Source organism: Sinohyriopsis cumingii, chromosome 5 (assembly GCF_028554795.1).
Source record: "Sinohyriopsis cumingii isolate HCF-2022 chromosome 5, ASM2855479v2, whole genome shotgun sequence".
Taxonomy (NCBI): domain Eukaryota; kingdom Metazoa; phylum Mollusca; class Bivalvia; order Unionida; family Unionidae; genus Sinohyriopsis; species Sinohyriopsis cumingii.
In genome coordinates, this window is record NC_142965.1 from 97,648,544 (window position 1) to 97,668,427 (window position 19,884).

A 19,884-nucleotide genomic window follows, 5' to 3' on the forward strand; every position below is an offset into this window, starting at 1 on the left:
TAGCAAAACCCTTAAAAAGGCTTTCAAATTGAAACAACTGATGCCAATCTGCCATCCAATATAGTCACTGTTACTAAAAATACAAACACTTAAATGACATCTTCTCAAAATCTGCTGAATAGAATGTAACCAAATTTGATAGGAAATATGCTTGGATTAAGGATTCTAAACTTTTAGCTCACCAGTCTGTAAGGTCAAGTGAGTTTATGGTATGGCCTATCATCTGTTGTGCATCATCTGGCATCTGGCATCCATCCATAGTCTGATTTAAACTTCTTCTCAAAGGCCACCAACCCAGTTTCAGCTAAATTTAGAACAGGGCATAAAAGCTGTTAAAGTTTATACAAATAATGCTGATCTGCAATTAAATATGTTCAGCAACATTCTGATCTCGAAATATGTTCTGCAATGTTCCGATCTCGATGGTAAAACACTCAGGTGCTTTCATTGTGGATCTCCTGTCCTTTTGACAAAATTCTAGCACTTTTGTGTAAAGTGGACAAATATGTGTTCATTGATATGTCAAAACTAGTCCAGAGTGTAGTCCTATGTCTTCAGTGTTGGATTTGGCCTAATTGGCAATTATTTGACTCTCAGAGAAATCCGGCATTGACCGTGCTTGGGAGGTGATTGCCAGGATTGCTAAATTCACAGACCTGCCAACTCTTATGATTTTGCCAAAAGTCTTATGAAAATCACCCTTAAAATATGAAGTTAGAGCATACTAGCAAAAACTACGGAAAAATTATCATTGCCAAAAAGATGGATAATTGGTTCATCCGTGTTTCATTTCGATCTGGGTTTCATCTTAAAATTAGTGAAATTAGTCAGGGAACCAGATTAACTTTACAGCAGCACCCCAGATGCCTTAAACTACACTTATTTGTTCACGCGAAGCATCTGCTTGATCAAACTGTTTATTATATAATTTTTTAAAATGGCGTCCAGAAAGCAATGCATGTTAAGACCAAAGGGAAAATAAGCTTCCAAAAAAAGTGTTAATAATCAGCACAGAAGAATAAAAAGGAGTATTCAGATTCTTGTGAATTAAAGCTGGAAAGGACACAATTACGTTTATTGGACATCACGTGGCAGGAGATATAATTGCTGTCATCATGTGAAATGGAAAAGAATTTCCAAGAATTATGTCAAGTAGAGAGATAGGAACAAGCCATTGAGCTACATAAGGTTTGGAACTAGAGTTTGTGCAATTGCACTAGTGGTAAATAAAGTCTACACGTACTTTACAACATTTTCAGTTGACCATAATGTTTATCGTCGATTCATCGAAAATTTTTATTATGTTTTACAGCTATATGATAGCAGTTATTGATATTTTGTTACACTTACTGAAAACTGATCAATCTTAAAGAAAAAAATCAAGTGCCTTACTGAGACAGACTTGGCAGGTTTGGCAGGTCTGAAGTCATTAACTGGGCAACTCACAGTTTCTTGGCTAATGTATTGACTTCTTCAACCAATTTAGACCTGAGATGATGTGACCCATGTCTGCAATCTTTGTTGCTCAAGTCTCATCATGCCTTGTCTTTTCGGATGGCTACCGTTTGGGTCACCATTACTCTTTGGATGAAACAGATGGAGAAGTTTGGAGGCAGTCAGTTCAGGAACTGCCCCTCCAACTTGCTGTGCAACCCACACAGGTGTTTCAAAACAATCAGCCCCCACCATTGCGGAGGGATGATAATTGGACTTGGGATTTTTTCAGTCAAGTGTGCAATATTGATTCCTGCCCAATAACATGAGACTACAGTCTAACCAAGCTAGGGGAGGTAATCATTCAGAGTTGACAAGAAACCAGATTTCTCTCCCTTCAAGCCTACTAGCTCTAGACATTGACCTACGCATGGATTTCATTTATCCAATAGCCTCCCCTTTTTCTCCTCTCCCCTCTTCATGGAAATACTTTCAGATCAGGAAAAGGATGCCTTTCTACAACAGGAGAGAAGGTCACTTTGCCAAATACAGTCAGAGACTGTGCCAAAACCACAATTATTGGAGTTTTGTTCTAGGCTGTTTCTTATTTGGAACTCAAACATCAAGTTGAGGCTGATCATCAACCAATACATTTCGCCACCGAAATTGATAATGGAGATGCCAAGATCAATGCTTCTCTCCATCTGACAGGATGAGTATGCCATCAGTCTCAATCTGACCGATGCATATTTTCATGTCCCTATCTACACCTAATTATGGAAATTTCTCTGTTTTACTTACCATGACAGTTTATCAGTTCAAATTCCTATCCACTGGCCTCAGCCCTTCGGTTTTTACCAAGGTTATGGATTGTGTTGTCACCTTGTTCTGATCAAATTCATCGACAATGAGGGCAGCATACCTTAAGAAACATGTAAGTTCTATTCGGCTCCAAGGCAGAAATGATCTCTCACTTTTAGATTATCTAGGCATTCTAGGGAATGATGCCTATCCCAGCATTTGTCCATCAGGGTATGGAGTTTATCACCAACCTGAATCTGATATGGCTTCCTTATGTCAGGATCATCGAACTCATCGAGTCCATTTCCAGCAGGACTTGATCAAGCTCATCCATGTGTTTATTGATAGCTTAATGGCATCCCTTTTCAAGTCAGTTCAATCAAACAGTCATGATCATGCCTGAGATATAATCATTCCTGCATCAGTGGTGCAGCCCTGGTTAGCTGACCATGGGGATTCTGCTGGAGAAGCCCCAAACAGAAATAATGGTATGTACCGATGCCAGTACATATGTTTGGGGTGCTCACCTGTTGCCGGATTTCACTACTGTCATTAGTACATGAGAGCCAGGGGAGCAGCCTCTCCACAACATTTTAAGAATGAAGGCTGTTGTCAACACCTTTCACTTCTGGAAGGATTGAGCATCAGGCAACAGTCCTCATTATGTCTGACAAACTCTGGTGGTGACCTCCATGCTCAACAGGATGGCACCAAATCACCCGACCTGTGTATTCTGGTTTGGCAGTTTCTACATTGGTGTGACAGCCTCCATATCAATGTACAAATCAAAGACATTTCCTGCAAACTCAGTGTACAAATCAGATGCATTCCTGGTAGACTCAGTGTCTTGGCCAGCACTCTATACATGAAAGGTCAAGTCATTCACATGGGATGGTCTCTCCATGAATCAGTCTATTTTTGGATCTGTGCACTTTGGGGCTGTCTGATAATTGATCTTTTTGCAGTAAGGTAGAATCACAAGTTTTCCACCTTTGTCTACAGTTCCAGACACTAAGCTTAGGCTATGGATACTGTGTCAATCAGTTGGGAGTGGTTATGGACATTTGCACACCCTCCTTGGTCTTGGTACTAGAAATAGTCCACAAGTTATGGGGTCAGAAATGCAAGATGATTCTGATACCCTTCACAAATAGGTCAAGTCTATCATTACCAATCTCAATCTTGATCTAGCAATAGATCTGCCTGTGAAGATTCCAGCCAACCCAAATCTTCTCAAGCAACCACTGTCACAAGCATACCATCCCTGCCCAGACCATCTTCTTTACGCTTGGCTCTTATCCTGACTTCCTTGTGAGACAAACAATTTAAACCTTTGATTGTGGAGAGAATTTCAAAAGCAAGAAGGCCCTCCACTCTGAAATCTTACAAAGGAAAGTGACATGTTTACGGTACTGGTGCCATATCAATAACATTACCCCTCTGAGTGCCTCAGTTCTTCAACTGGCCAAAGTTTTTTCTCTGGCTCATTAAGGAGAAACAGTTAGCCCCAATTACTATCAATGGTTAATGCCCCATGATATCAGACACATTCTGGCATAATGGTAGACATGATATCGGGCATGATAAAGATCTGTTTGATCTTTGAGCCAATTTTGATCTCGACTGACCAAAATCCTTCACTCTGTTTCCAAAATGGAGTCTGTCCTGAGTTTCAACATAGTTCAGTTTATATAAATTTGAGTCTTTAGCCCACACTTTGCTGAAGCTACTATCATGCAAAACATGTTTCCTGATAGCTTTAGCTTCAGCATACAAGATGAATGAGTTACATGCCCTTTATATCAACACAAATTATCTTCTTGTTAGATTGGATGGTTTGTTGGACCTCTTGATACAACCAGACTTGGTAGCCAAAAATAGGCTACTATCTGTCAGCAATCAAAGACTTGTCATTTACTTGCTCTATTCCTGTAGGCAGGTCAAGAGCAATGGCCATGCAAGATCCTGTTTGCACACTCAAGCACTACTTGAACACACTCAGAATGATCAAGGTGGCACATTCAAGATCCTCTTTCTTGCGGTAAAAGCTGGGAAACAGGATATCACCCCTAAAGCCCTTGCTTCATATCTTAAATAGGTTATACACTCTGCATAATCGAAGGTCTCACAAGATGAGAGTCGCCAAATGAAGATTACCACTCATGAGATTAGAGTGATCTCTGCAAGCTTCACATTTAAATATAATGATTAAATATTGTACAAGCTGTTGGCTGGTATGCAGAGTCAACCTTCAAGAGTTTTTATCTCGGGGATTTAGCTTTGCAAAAGGCAAACCTTGAATCTTGTATGTCCGGTGGTGGCAGCCAATATGACCACCTGACCCAATTAAAACAATCAACACAGCCTATCAGCTTTGCTTGATTCACCAGTGAAATTTTATAGGTAAGAGGATTTCATTAATGAATTTCTTAACATTTGTAGGAGTCACAGATTAAGTGACCCTGTGATGTGTTGTTTATGTAATTAGCGGAACGGGTTATCATTGGCATGGGGAATCCAGTCATCATTTGCTTGAAGGACACCTGATGTAGAGGTTGGATGGTTAGCATGCCCTCCTTCTAGTACCTATTTTCCTTATGTTAATTTGTTAATTTGATTGGGGAACATATTTGAAAGAGAAAGCAAAGTTTTAAGTAAATTGTGTTTGCTGAGAATACTTACCTGATCACATTACTTAAAAACCCTCCCAACCACCCCACCATGTGAGCATATTCGTTAGTATATTGCTCAGCTTAAAAACTAATGACACTTGGTGTTGACAAGGGTAGGTGATGGACAAAAGTTATTGCCATTTGTCTATATGTGCTAGTCAGGAAAAGATAATTTTTATCTTTTAGTGCAGCTGGTTTTGCGAGGTAGTAGGCTTGTATCCCTAATATTAATGTGATTGGGCAAGTACTCTTGGATTAACACAATTTATTTTAAATTATGCTCTCTATAACCATGTGATAGAATTTGACCAGACTTGCCAGAAAGCATTCTGGCAAGAAGACTTTTTATATTTATATGAACAATAACCATCTGCCATCAGATGTGGCTGCTATTACTAAAATAGAAGCACCTTGTGTAATTTCTGCAAAAATAACTGTGGAACAGAATTTAATTTGACACCAAGCATTCTTGCATAATGGCCTTCTATTATTGGACAAATACTTATGAGGTGCAATTAGGTATCAATGAAGGTTCAAAAAGATTGTAACATTTATTTTCATAAAATCGACAGCAGTAGGGAAATTTTCAGCAGAAAACATACTGTTGACCCAGATTTCTTAGTCTAACTGTCAGCCAGACGAGTGATCTCAGGCTGTCGTTTCTCTTATTTTCAAATGATGTCAATCCGCCATCAATTATGGCTAGTATTACTAAAAAACTGAGAAACCTTAACACATCTTCCTTAAAAGTTCTGTACAGGATTGGACCAAATTTGCATAAAGGCTTTAATATTAATACAGTTGATGCCAATCTGTCATCAGTTATGATTACTTAGAATTTGAATGAAAAACTTGTAAATAACTTCTCATCAAGAGCAAAACATAATTTATGGCAAAATTTGACAAAACATACCCCCATGTATGAAGAGCTTTCAGATTAATAATTGTGATGCCTATCGTTCATCAAATATGGCTGCCATTTTTAAAAGTAAAAAAAACCTTTTAGCAACGCTCAAAAACAGGACAATAGAATTTTAGCAATTTTAATAGTAATATCCTACCTTAAAGACATTCTCACATTGATACAGTTTAGCCAACAAAATACCATAATTACTGTAAATCTTGGGACACTGTAAGTCTTGGGACACTTTAATTAATTTCCAGCATAATTTATAATTAGTTTATGACCTGTACATGTTGGGACACAAAATGTTGTATAAATATTTTCATGTAGTATAAGTCTTAGGACATCTTTGACAGTTTTTTCTAATCACTTGATGTATTTTAATGATCATAATGACATTAAAAAAACGACTTCATGGTTGAGAAGGGGCTATCAACATCAGTTATGATATGTAAATATTAAAAGTTAATCTAATTTGTCTGAAAAGTTACGGAATTTGTTAAAATTTTGTCAGTTTTGTTATTCTTTCTACCTAATTCAGATATATATAATTTGATTGAATGATGACAAGAATTGAGCATAAGTGGGTTGCTGTACACATTTTTAACAGGAACCTCTCCCTTTTGAATCTAGTTTATTATTGTTTGTTTATGCATGATTGCAGTAGAATATTGTATCAATGAAATCGGACCTGCCAACCCTTATAACTTTGCCATAAGTCTTATGGAAATGACCCATAAAATATGGATTTACAGAAGAAAATAACAATTTATGGAAGTTCAATTGTTTGCGGTAAAATCCAGATACTGGATTGTCCATATTTGATTCAGATCTGGGTTTCATAATAGATTTAGTAGTTGATCAGGGAAACAGACCAAGATTATCAAGAGTATCTTTGATGCTTTAAACTGCATGTATTTTGTGATGTATAATGTCAGTATGATGAAGCTGTTGCTTATGTTTTTTAAATCACATCCAATGAGTGACATGTCAGGACGATGTGGACAATACACTTCTTTAAAGGTTTTAATAGTACAGAAGAATAAAAGGGAATATTCACATTTCTTGGAAAAGTCAGAGAGGGCAACACTTTTGTGCTGTGGAGATCATGTGTTGATTTGAGTATATCACATGGTACGAAAGATTATTGCCATCAGGCCTACGGGAATTGTTTATAAGGATTACATGAAGTATAGAGAAATCAAGAAGCCATTAAGGGTTTGGAGTTGCAATTTGTGAAACTGTACTGGAGGTACTTAAGATTGAAGTAACTTTACAAACTTTCAAGTTGAACACGTTGTTTACCTTCTCTGTATCAGTCTTGAGTCATACTTTTGGACTTTTAAATGCATGTTTTCCTGCTGGACAGCAGTAATACATGATATTTTGTTACACCTTGCTGAAAACTGGTCCAACTTAAGGAAAAATAATCGACTGCCTTACTGAGAAGTTCTTATTAGGGTTGACAGGTCTGTCGTTGCACCAGTAATTATGTTTTTATTTTGCCTTCAAAGTGTATATACTTGTTAAAATATTATCACGGTATGACAACAATTAACAACACTAGTGTTGGGTTCAATGCTGGTATTTAATGAGCATATTTATATCATGACATTACCTCATGTACATTGAAGATTTTCACTGGCACTATTTGAAATACATCCTTTGGATATGAATCATAGGCACCATAGTACCAAACTGAAATATCTCTTAAATACAGTAAAGACGTTTCAGAAATAATGCTTAGAAAATAACTAAAATTCCATTTAAAATCATTTGTAGTTTGATGTAAGTGACTTAAAGTACGCATTTTACACAGCTTCAGTAATCATGCTAATATTATAGTGTAAAAGGCACACATCAAAGTACTCGCATAGCCATTGGACAAGATTTCCCTTTTTACACAAGCTAGTTACATGGTTTAAACAATTAACTGGCCTGGATTGCTGTTGGAAAACAGAAAAATCTGCCAATTATAAATGAAGGAGATGCCAAAATGACTATCTTGCTCATGCGATTTGGTAAAAACAATGAATAAAGCTTGAAGAGGATATAAGTGATGCTAAGCATTATTTGTACTGTGTAAGTAATGTACATTATAGTACAGCCTGGTCTCCTGGGTAAACTCTGATCAGCCCATGAATTTACTTTTATTTCACATTTTTTAAATCAGAAAATAAACACATGCAAAATAATAACAGAAACATTCATAATAGTTATAACAGTTTATTGAATTGGTTATTGAAAGAGCTCTTCACTGCTGTTTGACCTGTTCATCTTGCCAATTTTGTCTTGTTATTTTTTTGTCTACAAGCATTGGGACATCAGAATTGCTATATTATTTATATGCTTATGTCTTGGGACACAATTTTTTTTTTTCCATGTCCCAAGACACAAGATTTACAGTCATTACAGTATGGCCACTTAATAGAAAAAAAACAATTTTATCTGTTAAAAGAAATATTCAATAGAATTTGATAAAATTTTACAGAAAACATTCTGGAACAAAACTCTTTCTTTATGGAATAAATGATATATGTGCCATCAAATAGGAATTAAGATATACAAAAATGGAGAAACCTTTAAACTTTTTTTTCACCAGGTAAATGCAGTCAAAAGCATCCCACTGACTCAAATTTGTTGGTAAACTGCTCCAGTATTTGGCTATTAGTCACATGTCAGCCAGGTGAAAAACCTCATGCCCACTTGTGTCTCATTGTTTTATATTTTGGCAAATGATTACTACCAGAATTTCTGTAGACACCCGTATCATATGCTATAATCAAAACCCCTTCCCCAGTCAAAGATTTCACTACAGTGAAAAAATGTCAGAAATTTATAGCCATGAAAATGATTGATTTCACAGTACATAATATCTTAATGCCAAACATGTATTTCACTTAGGATATGCTTAATTTGACATTAGATATGCTTCATTTAAAAAAATAAAGTTGAAATATTTTCATGAGATTTTCTTACCTTTGCAACAGTGTCAAAAGTATCATACAATACAGCTTTGATAAGTCTAAATATCAATCACTCATATATTCAACATCACATAATTGACTAGTTTGGTCTTAACATTATTCTGTCTGTTGCATGCAGACTCAAAAGCTACACTTTGCATCACTTAATTGACTAGTTCCAGCAATCTAACAAACTACAAGCAACTGAAACTCGACAAAATAATTGGGGCAGATTGGGGAACTAAAGTAGGGAGAATGAGCAATCAAGGGCCATAAATTGTCAGTCTTTGACAAGGTTCATAAATATATAGAATTAAAATCTTATAAAATTTCACCTTCTAAGGGACAGTTTCTAAGACGCAGGATATTTTAAATACAACTGACTTTGCCTAAAGACATGCGAGTATGTTGATTATTATGAAGCATAGATTGATAGACTTTTTTGAAGTCATTTTATTGGGTTTCAGACTGAACGCTTCTCTTAGGGTTATAAATTTCAGATCCATGTCATCTTCAGGATTATGGAATATATTTTTGATTTAAATTTTTTCTCGAGATTTAAGTTAAATGTAGTTAAGATTAAAACCATGAGCTTGGTCGTCTAATATTTTCATAGATAAAACTTGTATTTATTTATTTTATTTTTAATGTTTTGTTTCAGTTCGCACTCCAGTAACAAAACCTAAGCCTGAGGATATTGCTGTGATAATGTACACTAGTGGATCAACTGGAATTCCAAAAGGTATACTTTATGCTGAGAACACTATAGCCAACATATAATTTTTAAACATGTAATCTGAAATATTGCAGATTCTGCAGAGAAGAAGGATTCTGTAGAGCATGCCTTTACTGCAATTATATTCAGTTGAAAAAACTCTTTAACTTAGTGATGATGCTGATGATGGACAACATCATGCTCACTACATGTAGCAATTTCCCCTGAAAAAGGCATGACAGAAGAGTGCATACTGGGACAGAGTTTGGGAAAAATTAGTTTAATGAATGCTATTCATCAAAAGTATACTAAAGAGGGTTGGAATGTCAGTATATATTAATTTTAGCTCTGTTGGTCATAGAACAGAAGAGCTTATGGGATGGTCTGTTGTCCATCTTCTGATGTCTCTCCATCCTTAAAGCACAAATTTGTTACTGCTATAGTCTGAATATATCCCCCACCCCACCCCGTTTTTTTCATAAACCCCCCTACCGATTTAAAAATGAAAAGCACAAATGAGGTAAGAGATGCACAGGACTTAGTTTGTTTATTGATTAATAATTTCAAACCTGATTATGCACAGGTGGGCCGTAACACTATTATGATGTGGAGTAAATTCCAAACGGAAGTTTTCTATGTAAAAGACAATCATGCTCACCATTCATTTCCAGCTCCTGGACAAGTCCATTTTCAGCTAAGGGATGTATGCATGACTACACATGTATGTACATAGAAGGTAAATATGTTGTCTGCTTCCGATATTTACAAAGTCAAATCAAGCGAAGGAAAAGAATGACAACTACAGATTTGCCTTTCACATGGATTTAACAAGCGTTGTAATTTCTATGCTCATGTGTGCAAAGGGATATAACTCTAAGCTCTCAGCATTATGTTAATTTATGGCATTATCTGGCAGCTACTTAATATGATGAACCACGTCAAACTGTTATTGAAGGAAGATAGAATCCCCCAATATGGTGCCATGTTAGTATGCAAATTTCGTTAAGCATGAAAGGCACAGAGGATGCCAGTGTTAGGGCCACTCTGGTCACATTCAGGTTAGAAATTATAAATCATTGAATGAATTCACTAATTTTTTGGCACATTTTATCACATTAAAGATTTCTGTTATTGAAATTGGTAGGAGGATGCAATCAAATGGGGAGGTATATTCAGACGATACACCTCCTAAACCCTTTAGACGAATGCCACGAAACTTCACAAAGACAATCATCACAAAGTCTGGTCTGTCTTAAATGAAAAGGTGCTACACAGACATCCAGTATGGTTATTTTTACTCCTTCTGAACAGAGAGTCATAGTTATATGTGGTTTTCTGCCAGAAGACGTCTTATGATGTCGAGTTGGTACTAAATGAAATGTTCCAATTGGACATCCAGTATGACCAACCTCATGAAAATCTTACCATTACTCCTTCTGGATGGAAAATCATATCCACATTGGGTTTTCACCATAAGACTTCTTATAATGTCCAGTTGGTACTAAATGAAAATGGTCCCAATCTGATGCCAAGTATGGCCACTGTGGCCACCATTTTGAAAATCTTGCTATTGCTACTTCTCCTAAGTGCAGTGTCCGAATTGAAAATGGTCCTGATCTGACCTTAATAAAGCTGGGCTGCCACAATGAACATATTGGGAACTTTTTCAATAATTCTTTTGAACGGATGGTCATATATTGTTTGTGAAAATGGTGCTGTTTATATGTCCTTTATACCTACCAAAGTGGCTAATATGAAAACCTTATCGCTCAAGAATGTCAGAAATGGTCTTATCTTGAATATTTGGATAGTATAGCGTCAGTCCCTTTCAGGGATTCTTGTGGGGCCCTGGGTTGCCGAGTGGTCTAAAGTGTTTACTTTTACTCAAATTATTAGCAGATGGAATAAATTAGTCTTTAAATATACCACTTAATTTAATTCTCAACAATGCAGGGCATCTGTATCTGTATACATGTATGTATGATATATATGTTCTTTTATGTTTACAATGTTTTTAATTTATAGCTATATATTAATTTAGATATATGGACTGTAGTCTGAAATAAAGAATTCTTAACTAATCTATCTTATTGAAATCTCACCTTAGTCTGCATGGCTTCTAATTTTTGGCTCAGTCATTGTGGGTACATGAAAAAGCATGCCATTAGCTTAGTGGCTTTTTTTCTGTTTGCTAAATTACTGTTTCATAATCAGTGTTAAGGTGCTATGTGCAAGGTTTTGAGTCCCGTCTTCTACATCAGTATTTAGCTCTAACATTTGGGAAGATATTACTTTATGTATGCAGATATCCTGTCTTAACTAAATAAACAGAAATCTGTATGATAATAAGATATATTTAATCTAATTTCTTTTTCATTTTTTGCAGGTGTTCTCATTAGCCATGGTAATTTGATGGCAGGTATGTCAGGACAGTGTCAGAGGATCGTTGGACTTGGGTAGATACAGCTTTTCTTTTATTTTCTTGTAAAGTCAAGTAATCAGTTATTCAGGTTGAAATATATTTGCAACAGAAGGTGACATATTTACTTCAGTTTGATACATTTATTTTGTGAATCTTGCTTTGCAGAGTAACTACTTCACTAGCACAAGAAACAATAAAATGTATCATTACACTGTGAATGTAGCTTATTTGATAAACTTGTAGGTTACTATGTTTTAATCATCATTTAATTTGAACAAATCTTTCATAACAGCCCATTAACATAAGCGTTTTCTATTTCAGTCGTTTTTATAATCTTAGATGATGTGTTTGGTCTTTTATGGTACAGCAACACAAGTAGGTTATTTAGTGCCGATGCAGATTGAGCAAAGTGCATTACCTAAGGGCAAACAACAGTAACTGCTCCATGTCAGTCCAAGTATAGTGTTTCAGCCTGCATTATTGTGGTTGTCAGTCTGGTTTGCTGATCACTGAGTCACTGTGGCTGCTGTAATTTTAGATGAATGATAAGGCAAGTCATAAAAAGTAGGAATCATGACTGACTAAATTACAGATGATCATTTAATGAATGTACTGTACATACTCACTTTTAAGTCAAACCCAACTGCAACAACAGCAGGGTTTGACTTCAGTATTTCAATGGCAAAAATAATATAAGTGTGAAAAAGGTCAGATTTTAAGACCTAAAATTTCACTTTTCAGACACTAATTTTGTTCTGTTTAGGTATTTGTATGGCTCTTTTTGCATTTATCTTGTTCTTATATAACTGTTTATCATTTACATTGTTTTCATGTTTGTGTTTTTTCTCCAGCAGTTCCTTCATAAAACCTATTTACTTAGATGCACTTAAATTTTATTGTATTTAGAATACCTTTTGTAAATGATAAAAAAGCATAAGACCAAGATCTGCAGGTGTGACAGCAGATTGCTGTCTATGCAGTTTGCATTTGGATATGACTTGTAAGCAAGTACCATGGTAGTTAAACTGGCTATATTTTGTGTGTATTGTACATGTAATATGGTGAATTTGCAATGGGGGTTTGTGAAACATAATGGCATGTTAAATTTTGGCTTACTGCAACTTTATTTGTCATTTACCATGGTCTTCATGATTTTAAAGAAATGTTTCTTGCAGCAACGCTGTTTACTAAATCAAGTTCGAATTACAGCTTATTATCTTTTACGATCAATATGAAGGTATTTTTTTTATGTAAGTCACTTTAAAGAATTAAGCAGTTACATTTATTTCGTATAAGATAACTGACTTGACAACATTTTAAATCCACCACTTGCAGGATGTCATCTTGTCATTGGTCCTGTCAGTTTATACATTTGTATATCTGTAATTCACTATATTTGTCAATCCCAGGAAGTTTAGTAGCACAGTGGGGCAAAAAGTACTTAATTAATTGTTCATATTTTCATGCTACTAAAGGCATTTTTTTGTTTCATGAATGTTTGAACAGTTTGGACTCAATTTGTTATATTGCTAAATTGGCAGTATAATTATTTTACAAGTACAACTTTTTTATTATTTTTTTTCAGTCCTGAAGACACATATGTTGCTTATTTACCGCTTGCTCATGTTCTTGAGCTTAGTGCAGGTAGGTGTGAGAGAGTGCTAAATTATTTCAATGTTAAAACAATATCAGAGTTGAGATGTTTAAATTTCCTGTGCTAAAGCCACAACAGATTTGGAATGTTTAAATGTTTAATGCTGCAACTGTATTGTAGATAAATGCAAAAGAAATAGTCATAACTGTTTTCTTTCCACGTATTTTGTTTTGCAAACTGTATTAAGTTATCATCTGATGGACATATTGGCTTCATAATTTGTTGAAATATATTTTTGTGCTCAACTGTTTCTGTAGGTACCTCACATCACATTGAACGGAAAGAGATTTTTAGCTCTATTGATCAGATATGGCATATTGTCCATCTGTCATCTGTCATCTGTTTGCACTTTTTTTTATCATGTCTCCTTCTAAACTACTGGAAGGATTGCCTTGAAACTTTATACATGTCTAGTTGGTACTAAATGAATGTGCAGCCACTCAAGCATTCATATTTAGAATCTTATTGTCATGGCTACACCAGAATGGATATTCATATTGACATGGGGTTTTATTAAAAGACTTCTTTTGATGTCTACTTGGTCATACTGATCTGGCATGAATTTCTTGACTTTCTACAGCAATTCGCAGAATCACGCCGCATGCAAAAAATCACAAATTCCCCAATTCTCAATTATTTTAAATTTTCCTGTTACTAGCTGGTGGTTTTATGGTTTTAACAGCATTTTTCAGCACATGGAAACCAGTACATTTGGTTGACAAAGAACCCAGGAAAAATCACCGACCCACTGCAAACTACTGGCAGGCTTCTCACATACCTAAGTTGACCAAGCCAAGACTTGAACCCATACAGACAGAGATGAGATGTGTGTGTGATCCTTATAGGCGAGTGCCATTGACCACTCAGCCACATGGGGTTCCTATCAAACTACAGATCTGATTCTCTGTTGTTTGCAGTTGGACTTGGCTTATAAGCAAATATATATGGTAGATATATTGCATATCCTGTCACTTCAGTTCATCCAATCAAAAGACAGCTCACAATAACCACTTTTCATATACATTATAAGGTGCAGATTATTTCCTAATTTTCTTATATTTTAGAATTATCCTGTCTTGCCCATGGAACCAGTATTGGATATTCCTCACCCCTTACACTGACAGACCAGGTGAGTCTAACATAGTTAAACAATTTTCAGATTGTCATACAGTAGGTCCTGTTAATGAAGATTGAAGAATACAAACTTTCCTGAAATTATGTCAGGTGATTTCCATAGCAACCCCACCAATTTGCTCCAATAGCAGATCGGCCAACCCTTACGATTTTGCTGTAAGTCTTAAGAAAACTACCCTTAAAGCAAAACTACGGAAAAATGACCATTGGCAAAAAATCCGGGTTTCATATTAGAATTAGTGAAATTAGTCAGGGAACCAGACTGACTTTACAACAGTTTCTTAGATGCTTTAAACTGCACCAGTTTGTTCATGTGAAGTGTCTGCATGATCAAACTGTTAATTACAGAAATTTAAAAAAATGGTGTCTATCAAGTGATGCATGTTTAAGACGAAAGGGAAAATAAGCCTCTTGAAAAGTGTTAATAATCAACATAGAAGAATAAAAAGGGATATTCAGATTCTTGTGAATAAAAAAGCTGGAAGGGACACAGCTACATGTATTGGACATCACAGGCTAATTTGAATATGACTTGTGGCAGAATTTATGATTGCCGTCATCATGTGAAATGGAAAAAGAATTTCCAAGAATTACATCAAGTTGAGAGATAGCAACAAGCCATTGAGCTGCATAGGGTTAGGAACTAAAGTTCATGCAACTGTACTAGTGGTAAGTAAAGTCTATGCGTCCTTTACAAACTTTTTAGTTGAACATAATGTTTATCGTCGCTGCATGTTTAAATACCGAACTTTTAATTACATTTTCCAGAATTACAATAGCAGTTTATGATACTTTGTTACACCTTACCTAAAACTTATTGAAAATAATCAACTGCCTTACTGAGACGGATTCGTCAGGGTTGGCAGGTCTGCAGGAGGAGGCCCTTAAAGAGTTGTGATTGTGTATTTTCAGATGTTGAGCATTTTGGTTATTAGCACCATTAACCAGCCACTGGCACCAGCTAGGCAATGGCTGCTGGCAGCTGGTGCTGGCTGTATAGAGTCTGAGGTTTCACATGAAAGAGAGGTATTATGGCAGTAAATGAAAAGAAGGTTCTAGTGAATTTTATATGATTCATCAACTATGCATCCTCCAACCTCTTGGGATCAATGTTCTGTAATGACTTCATACAGTTATATTCACTTACTTTATTCAGTATCCCTCAATGCTTCATACAGTATCTATCAGTGGCCATATACATGTCCAGTCATATGCTTTATACAGTATCCTACAATGGCTATGCATGTCCAGTCACTTGCTTTATACAGTATCCTTCAATGGCTATGCATGTCCAGTCACTTGCTTTATCTGTCTCTTACAAATCTTAAACAAGTTGGTGAAATTTTACAAAACTTTGTAATTATATTGCTACTGTAGTGGCAATTTGAAAGATGGGTATTATTTTTGGTTCCCGCACCTGAGGTCCCAGAATGGGGATCAGAGCAAATATACAAAAATTATGACGACATTTTCAAATATTTTGTAACCAAACTTTAGATAAGCAGTTATAGCACCCTACCCCCATCCCCGTTACAAGTCACGTACTGACGTCTACCACTTGGATGTGCCTAATCTACAGTAAATATAATTGTTGTTTTAATATTTAATAATTTTTTAACCAAAGTATATTCAGTCCTGATTATTGAATGCTCTGCACCTTAACTGTAATCAAGAATCTCCCAGATGAAAACTATTCATCGCTATGGGCTTTTACATTGATGGCCAGATACAAAACTGGGCCAAGAAATGAGTCGAGTCTAATCATCACAATATAGGATAATACGAATTTGTTTATTAATATGCATAGCTTCATTGTGACATCACAACATGTGACATTCAATATGGATTGTACTGGATCACCTCTTTAGATTTATCTCCTCCAAAAATGTTCATTTACTTTAACAACGATTTTGTCATATGTACTTCTCGAGGCATGTAATGACCTTCCGGTGGAATTTGGATTTATGAGCATCCAAATAAAGTGAATAAGTGCCATTTAAAGGTATGTAGAATCAAATTCCCAACAAATTACACCCACTACTGACATAGTCGGGATTGCTTGCTTACATGACTCTGTGACTTTAACTATAAAGACGTAACTACCATTAGCATGTCCCTTTTGTATAAGATGGATGGACAGGTGTTTTATACCACATCAGAGTTGGTGGGGACAGCATGTCTACTTCCTCCCTATTTTATCTAGCATCACTAGCAATCTTTAACTGAGAGGCAATGAGCAACCACACTTGTGAACCAGTGTGCTGAATCACTAAGGTATTTAACAGGGCAGTTCATCACATGATGGTGAAAGCCCTAACAAGCTTCTCACAACCTTGACCTGGTAAGAACAGACATTTTGTTACAATCTCCTATCAAACCATACCATGTGGTGACCTCTTACATGTAATTTCTTTTGGTAACTCATCCAGGGTTGCATCAAAGATGAGATGATCATTGAACTTTTGCTGGCAGGTTGGGATGATGGAAGAGAAAACCAAGTTCTCCTCCCCCAAGTGTCCTGCCAACTGACAATCACTCACCAACCATCCCTCCCTCCTGCCAATAACCTCTTGTGAAACGAGAAATCTTAGACCAACTTTTTTCTGGCAAACATTGTGTGATTTTATTTGTATTAGAGGGGTGCCAAATCTTGTTCATCCAGCCTCCTTTTCCTTATCCCATTTAATGACGGTAATCACAAGCAGTGTCATGACATGTTAATGAAGAAGATAAGTAGTGGAGTTAGTGTGAAATCCAGACTCTTGGGGATTTTATTCCGGACTTTTGCTGATAATGATAATGAAAGCAAATGGGAAAATTGACACCAGTCATAGACTTAAGTTCAGTCAGATTATTGTTGCCTTGAATTCGAAATAGAGACTGCAGTGTCCATTCAGCTCTCAGTAGCGTGCAACAAATTCATAAAGTTATGTGTATTTAATTATTTGTTAGGTTTTTTTCTCCATGATTATGTGTTATGTATAATTGTATTTTGGACTTGACCTTGTCCAGAATCAAGTTCATTGTGTACCTGACCAGTAACTTTTATTTATAAACAAATAATACATAGTAAATATTTCTCTTTGAGTGTGGGTTAAATATTAGAATCATTATCAATAAAGATAACCATGTATAATTGGATCAAGGATATTGCAATTCCCCCATGAAGAACCTGAAGTTCTTATGTTCTTTACTACAATTTTAGTAATGTATTTTGTCTGTCTACAACTTGGAATTTTCCTGAAATGAATTTTGGACCTACATCCTTGTTCTACTTTTGTGTCTTAATTTTTTTAATAATCTTGTTTACTTGAAAAATTATTCATTATAAGCAGAATCATTTGTATTGTTCTGTTCAGCTTTTTAATTGGGTGGAATAATTTATTCAAATTAATAATCTCTGGAATTACAAAGTGTTCAGTAATATTCCTGGACAGAAACATTAATTTAGAATTAAAGTGAAATCAGACAAGGACCTCTTGGCTTATATTTTTGTGATTAATTGGATGATTATTAGCACATCATCACACTTAAGGCCACTGGTACATTATTACATTCAAGAGTACAGGTATTCCAACACCTTCAGCACTGGATCTTATTTCGAACACTGCTGGAATTAAATTAAAATTTTATTCATTAAGACTGGTGATATAACTTTTGGGGGACCCTGAGTGGCTGAGTGGTCTAAAGCACTCAGCGTTACCAATCACTGCCATCTCACCTCTGTCTGCGTGGGTTTGTGTCTCATGATCAGCCTTTGTGGGTATGTGAAAAAACTTGCCAGTAGCTTCTCGTGGGTCGGTGGTTCTTTCCAGGGTTTTCCCGGGTTCTTCCTCCACCATTAATACTGGCCGCCATGTAAAAATGGCATTAAACACCACCACCATCACAACAACAACAACAACAAAATAACTTTTTGGACTATTTGGGATTGAATTCACAATTGGACTGTTTGTGTTTTAATTTGCAACACTGTAATTTTCTTTTTAGATTTTCACTTTGTATTCTAAGGAAATAAGTTATTTGTTGAATTTTACAAGACAGAGCTCAAAGAATATTTTTTTTAGACACAGGCCCTGGGCTGGTGACTTAAATAAACCCATAAGCCCTGACTGAAATTCTACAAGCCAGGACAGTTCATATTAGTACTCTTAAGAGGGGAGAAAAACCTCCCAAATTTGGAGGTATTTCCACACCTCATAATATCTCCCTACTTTTTGCAGAGAACTCCTGATTATTACATTATGTATGTCAATTTTCATTTCTCAGAAAAATAAAAATAAAAACCATACATAAATAGATATATTGTATGCAATCCACAGTTGCCATATTCTATTTTATCACTTGTGAATACCGCTGTGATGAAATAATGAATATTACACTTCAAAGTTTTTTTTCTTCAGTAAATAGAATGTTAAGATTAAACATTTTTAATGTAAATTTGAGATTTGTTAAACCCACTACAAAATGTACTATAGTAAAAAAAAAAATAATAACCAAACATGTCACCATTGAGTTTCAGTCTCATGAATGATCACTGTGAATGCTGAGTAATTTTCTCTGCAGACAAAATCACATCTCTATTTCCACCAAAGAAACTCAGCCAGTAAATACCTGGCATTCCTCGACCGTATATGTAAACTTTAATTAACATGATTAAATTAAAAGAAGCATCTTGGCATTGTCTTTTCTTATAAATCAATATAGTGCTCAGGAATCTTCCAAAAAAGGAACTAATGACTTCTTTACCTAACTGAAATTGTGAAATCATAAGTTCTCTGCATGACAATGATTTTACTATTTAAAAAAATTGAGAAATGACTAAATATCATTGTATACTTTTCTTTCTTTGATTTCAGTCCAGTAAAATTAAGAGAGGCAGTTTGGGAGATGTTAGCATTCTGAGACCAACTTTAATGGCAGCTGTACCTGTAAGTGGGAGACAAAGATGGGTAGGGGTGGGGAAGAGAGAAACAAAGTAACAAAGTTGACATATGTGAATATATTCATTGAAATATATATATATATATATATATATATAGAGAGAGAGAGATCAACTGGATATCATTTAGTGTGGCTGTAAGTCAGGTGAAGAATAATACATGTTCATCTGGGAGATCATGATCTCTTTTGCTTGCAGTTGGATCAACTTATATGCAAGTATATATTGTGCTCTTATAAA

The 19,884-nt window shown here is 35.6% G+C and overlaps 1 protein-coding gene across 7 annotated transcripts in view; it reads left to right on the plus strand.

Annotated features, from left to right (window-relative positions):
• Positions 1–19,884, plus strand: part of LOC149799840 (long-chain-fatty-acid--CoA ligase 4-like) — a 104,298-nt gene that overhangs the window by 52,454 nt on the left and 31,960 nt on the right. For all 7 annotated transcript variants that reach the window (XM_089959248.1, XM_089959252.1, XM_089959251.1 and 4 more), the window contains exons 7-11: positions 9,439–9,519; positions 11,879–11,948; positions 13,500–13,558; positions 14,633–14,697; positions 19,562–19,633. In XM_089959248.1, coding sequence (XP_089815374.1) covers positions 9,439–9,519; positions 11,879–11,948; positions 13,500–13,558; positions 14,633–14,697; positions 19,562–19,633 — 347 coding nt within the window. The remainder of the gene's footprint in view (positions 1–9,438; positions 9,520–11,878; positions 11,949–13,499; positions 13,559–14,632; positions 14,698–19,561; positions 19,634–19,884) is intronic.